Below are 5747 nucleotides of genomic sequence, written 5' to 3'. Positions count from 1 at the left end.
TTTTTTTTTTTTTTTTGAGATAGAGTCTCACTCTGTTACCCAGGCTGGAGTGCAGTGGCATGATCTTGGCTCACTGCGACCTCAGACTCCCAGGTTCAAGCAATTCTCCTGTCCCAGCCTCCCAAGTAGCTGGGATTATAGGCATGCACCACTATACGCGGCTAATTTTTGTATTTTTAGTAGCAACAGGGTTTCACCGTGTTGGCCAGGCTGGTCTTGAACTCCCGACCTCAGGTGATCCACCCACCTCAGTCTCCCAAAGTGCTGGGATTACAGGCGTGAGCCACCACTCCCAGACCCAATCCATTTTTCTAATAGGCGTGCAGGGGTTTCTCTAGGGGTACTGACTTAGGAGTGGAATTGCTGGGCCACAGGTAATGCCCACCTTCAATTATAATAGATTATACCAAATCATTTTCAATATGGTTGTAACAAGGATATTCCTACCATGTCCACATCCCTCACCAACACTTAATTTCATTGTGGATTTTTTTAGCTTGTAGTTCATTGATTTCTAATGAAGTTGAATATCTTTTAGCTGTTCTAACAAAGGGTGTCAAGAAGTGCAAAACACCAAAGCATATCCCAGCAGTTAAGGGCATGGACATCATTCTGCCTGGGTTTGAATTCTGGCTCTGCCATGTGACCATGTGGCAAGTTATATAACCTTTCTGCAACTCTGTGTTCTCACCTGTGAAAATGGAAATAATAATTGTACCCATCAGCCGGGCGTGGTGGCTCACACCTGTAATCCCAGCACTTTGGGAGGCCAAGGCTGGCGGGTCTCCTGAGGTCAGGAGTTCAAGACCAGCCTGGCCAACATGGTGAAACCCCATCTCTACAAAAATACAAACAAACAAAAAATTAGCCGGGCTTGATGCAGGGTGCCTGGATGGCAAAGCAAGTCCATCCACCTTGTTTCTCTTCTGCCTAATCTTGGCCCTTTGTGCTTTCATATAAACTTCAGAATTACTTTTATCAAGTTCTACTGAAAAATCTTGCTGAAATTTTCATGGAAATTGCATTAAAATGATCAATAGGGATAACTGATATGTCTATAATATGTCAACCTAGGCTCGAACACAGTACTCTTCTCCCATTTATTTAGATCTTTTAGCTGTTTCCTCTTCTGTGAAATTATTTTTTAACTGATCTTTAATGGCTAATCTTTTTTTTTTATTCATTGGAGTATTTTATTTATTCTAGGTACTACAAATCATTTGTTGGTTATTTATGTTGGAATCATATTCTCCTACTTAACGACTTATTTCATTTTGATGAACAGAGGTTCATGCAGTGTTGTGATCACAGCTCACAGCAGGCTTAACCTCCCCAGCTCAAGCAATCCTCCCACCTCAGCCTCCAGAGTAGCTGGGACCACAGGTGCACACCATCACACCCGGCTAATTTTTTGTATTTTTTGCAGAAACTGGGTTTTACTATGTTGCCCAGGCTGGTCTCAAAATCCTGGACTCAAGGGATCCACCCACCTTAGCCTCCCAAAGTGCTGGGATTACAGATGTGAGCCACTGTGCCTGGCCTAGGTTCTTCATTTTAAAGAAGTCAAATTTATCCATGTTTTTCTTAAGGTTTTACTCGAGGTATACTAACAAATCCTTTCCCAGCATAAGGTAATGAAGATATTGCCCTATTTTTTTTTCCCTAAAAGTGTTGTGAGCTTTTACTTTCACATTGTCTTTAATCCATCTGAAATTGATGTTTTTACTGGTATGAGACAGAGATCCAATTTCATATATTTCTATTTAGATATCCAATTGTCCCAGCTTAATTTTTTTTAAGTTCTTCCTTTCCCCACTGACCAGCAATGCCAATTGTTATTTACCAAGTTTCCATGTATGTGTGGATCTGTTCTAGGGTTTTCTATTCTGTTTCACCGGTCTATGTTTTTCAACCCTGTTCTGATACCCACATTGTCTTAATTACTATAGTTTTATAATGAGTCTTGAAATCTGGCAAAGCAAGTCCATCCACCTTGTTTCTCTTCTGCCTAATCTTGGCCCTTTGTGCTTTCATATAAACTTCAGAATTACTTTTATCAAGTTCTACTGAAAAATCTTGCTGAAATTTTCATGGAAATTGCATTAAATTGGTCAAAAGGGATGATATGTCTATAATATGTCAACCTAGGCTCGAACACAGTACTCTTCTCCCATTTATTTAGATCCATGTTGGCTTTCGGCAAAATTTTTAAATTTTCTCCATGAAGTTTGACCACTTTTGCTATGTATGTATAGAGAAAGATCTCTATCTCTGTATATATATAACAAAAGTTATATATTCTTAGGAAGCTCATATTTTGCTGTTATTGTTAATATAACTGGATTTTTTAATAATTACTTTTTCTATGTATTTTTTATTATTTTAAAATTATTTTTTAAAGACAGGGTCCTTGTTGGCCAGGGTGGAGTACAGTGGCATGATCACAGCTAACTGCAGCCCTGCACTGCTGGGCTCAAGCCATCCTCCCATTTTTTAGCCTCCTGAATAGCTGAGACTAGAGTAGCTGGGATTACAGGCAGCAGCCAGAGCGCCTGTGCCTTGTTTGTTATCAACGTAGAAAAATGCAATTGATTTTAGTGTCTACATTCAGTGACCTTGGCAGACTCTTTTGAGTTTTCTACGTAGGTTATTATATCACATTGAGATTTTTGGTTTTTCCTTTCCTATATTTATTCCTTTTATTTCTTCTCCTTGTCTTATTACACTGGCTAGAATTTCCAGTGCAGTGTTGAATAGAATCTATGATAGCAGGCATCTCACTCTGGTTTCTGGCTTTAAAGGAAATGTTTATTTTAAATTTGACTGTGGCTATGATGTTAACTAAAAGTTTTCTGTAGATACTCTATCAGATTAAGGACATTTTTTCTTAATACTAGCTTCCTAAGTGCTTCTTATCATTATTAGAAGTTGAATTTAGTTGAATGCTTTTTCTGCATCATTGTTATGAAAATATATCTTTTCTAATTTGTGAATGCAAAAAAACTGCACACATTTTTCTAATATTGATATAATCTTGCATTCTTAGAATAAGGCCAGTAACCCAGGACTTTTCACTTGGAGAGTCAGAAGCCAGATGATACCAGAATAGAAACTATCTACTTTAAACTGTATAGTGCCAGTCCTACTTGTTTACCTCAAAACCTTGCCTCCTCCATGACATCGCTGCTGACTCATTCATGCCTTCTCTGAGCCTTTTAGAGTATGTACCACTGATGATGTTCATTTGACATTTTGCATGTGCTATTCTGTACATGACCTATCTACCAACTAGAATATAAGCCCCTCAAAAAACAGCAACAAATAAGCACACAATAAATGCTTGCTTAAAATGTTTAAAATATCCTTGTGGATGAGATGGTGAAACATGAGTTGGGTAATAATACAGCATTCTCAGAAAATGAGATTTTTAGACATATGAGTTTTCTGGAGAACTGCTATTTTAATCGCCTAACACTGAAACTTTAAAATCATTCTAAATTGTACTTCCCTGCTTTGTTAACCGAGTATTCTGGCCATGCTTAATACACTTCTTGATTTTAACTTTTTCTTGTTAAGGACAGCCAATTATGAAGAATATCAGTTATGGTGTTGTGGTAGAGACGTAGCTGTAGATACACAATGTGTGGGATGCAAATCCTCAGCTGTGACCCTGAACAAGGCTTTAACAGGAAANGCAGGCGTTCTTCCCCTTTGGCATTGACCTCTAACTCTCAGCAGTGATTTACACTTTTCTTCCTCTGCTTTCCTACTCTTCCTTGGCTTCTTTCACCCTAGAATTACACAATGCAGAACTGTAAGACTGATACATTTTTAGCAGTGATACTGTGAAAAGCTGCCATTTCTCCAGATTATGACTTTCTAGCTTGTTTTTCCACTGTGTACTATCTTTTTCTAAGGACCTCATTACTGCTTCTAATCTCTAGAGAGGACACAGCTTACGGTGTAGCAAAGAGAACCATCTGGAGTCAGGGTACCTGGATTCAAATTCCAGTTTGGCACTTATTGAAAGCCCTAATGACATATTATTTAACCTCACTATTCCTCAGTTTCCTCGCCCGAACCACGAGAATATATACCTACCTCACATGATTGTTATGAGAATTAATGAGAATGAGAATTAATGCCTCTTAAAACTGCTCCAATATTTCTCATTTTGGTTGTGTTTGTGCTAGTGGAGATAGGGGAGGAGGGGTGGATCTGACATTACTGAGGGATCCCAGCGCCCCTTCCCACTGGTCAGAGCCTCCATGAGACACAGGAAAAGAGGGGGAGAGTGTCAGGTATATTCATCACTGCTCTGTTAGCCATGCGAAGGTGAAGAAAATAGGGATGTTTATTTAACCAGCATAACAGGAATCCAGTGACATGTGTGACTGCTGTTTTCAAATATTTGCAGGGCTGGACTGGAGAAGAGATAATAGCATTGAGAATTCTATGCAACAGCTACAGGCTCCCCTTCACTGAACATGTTTAAGCAAGGTACTGGCGGCCAGGTGTTAAGGATGCTACAAGAAAGAATTTTTAAAGTTGGATAATCTTTAAGATTTCTTCTATCTCTAAAATCTTGGTAATCCTAGTGTGAGTCACGAAGCGGTTACAACCTAGATGTGAGTCACACATCGCCAACGCGCTCCCGAAGGCACAGAATTCACTCCTCACAGTGCTTGGCATCTTACCACAGACCTAAGTGAGGAATTCTAGCCCTGAAACTGCATATAACCCAGCTCAGAGAAACAAAAACTTTCCTAAAACTCAGGGCGTCGGTTAGCTGATTGGGAGATACAGTAACGCACACATCCCAAACGGGACTTGGCAAAACGGTGTGCATCTGGATTAACTGTCGGACAGTCTCCACGTCACTTTTCCACGAGGCCGGACAGAAACGGGCAGAAGTGAGCAGCAGCAGGTTCTGGGGAAGGGGCAGGGTAGCCGGGATGAATGGGAGCCCGGCGAACTGACCCACGGCGGGGAGGGACAAAGGATCGGGGAGCGCATGCTGGGCGGGGAGGCCAGGAGGAATATCCCAGGCGGAGGAGCCGGGCTCGGGACCGGGCTGCGAACTGGTGACAGAGTCGCTTAACGAGGAGGGCCCTAAGTGCCAGTGGGGGGGGCGGCTCGCGGGGGTCCTCGCCCCGCGGAGGGCGCCTCGCCCAGCCGGGGGCCACCGGGAGCCGCAGACCCGAGGCAGGTACTGGCTGTAAAGGCCTGGGCCGGCACCCGCGCCCCCCAGCCTCCCCTGCTGCCAAGTCCACTCAACCCTGCCGCCGGAGTTTGGACTGTCCAGTCTCTCGCCGCCCGGGCCGAGGCCAGTCCCGGAGCCCCACACAGGCGGTCGGACAACAACGCCGCAGTGCCGGCGCAGAAAGTGGGGCAGCGACTGCCTCTCGTCCGGTTGCGCGAGCGGCGGCCGCCATCGCGGGCCGCGGCGGGTGGAAGAAGAGGGGCAGCGCCGGGCGCCACTTTACCTGAGAAACCAGCGGGAGCAGCGTCTGCTCCACCGAGCGAGTTTTGATCTCCAGTCCCGAGTCGAGGGCGAAGCCCAAAGGGCCGGAGCCGTAGACTGCTCCGGCGCCGCCAACGCCGGCGGGTCCGGGAGAGGCGGCCATGGCCCTCGGTCTATCCCGCAGCCGGGACTCCGCGCCACTGCTAGCCCGCCGCCAGTCAGTCCACCGCCCGCGGCGGTGGCGACAGGACACCCGCGCCACCCGAGGCCCCGCCCCAACCCT

General features: G+C 44.4%; 1 protein-coding gene across 1 annotated transcript in view; it reads right to left on the bottom strand.

The window, feature by feature from the left end:
- Window positions 1-5741, bottom strand: part of CTNNAL1 (catenin alpha like 1) — a 57683-nt gene extending 51942 nt beyond the window's left edge. The window contains 1 exon segment of the mRNA XM_017863778.1: window positions 5487-5741. Within this exon segment, the coding sequence (XP_017719267.1) occupies window positions 5487-5627 (141 nt within the window). The 5' untranslated portion in view covers window positions 5628-5741.
- Between the last annotated feature and the right edge of the window lie 6 nt (window positions 5742-5747).

This window comes from Rhinopithecus bieti, unplaced genomic scaffold (genome assembly GCF_001698545.2).
Source record: "Rhinopithecus bieti isolate Rb0 unplaced genomic scaffold, ASM169854v2 scaffold_73599, whole genome shotgun sequence".
Classification (NCBI taxonomy): Eukaryota; Metazoa; Chordata; class Mammalia; order Primates; family Cercopithecidae; genus Rhinopithecus; species Rhinopithecus bieti.
This window is presented reverse-complemented; position numbering and strand designations above follow the sequence as displayed.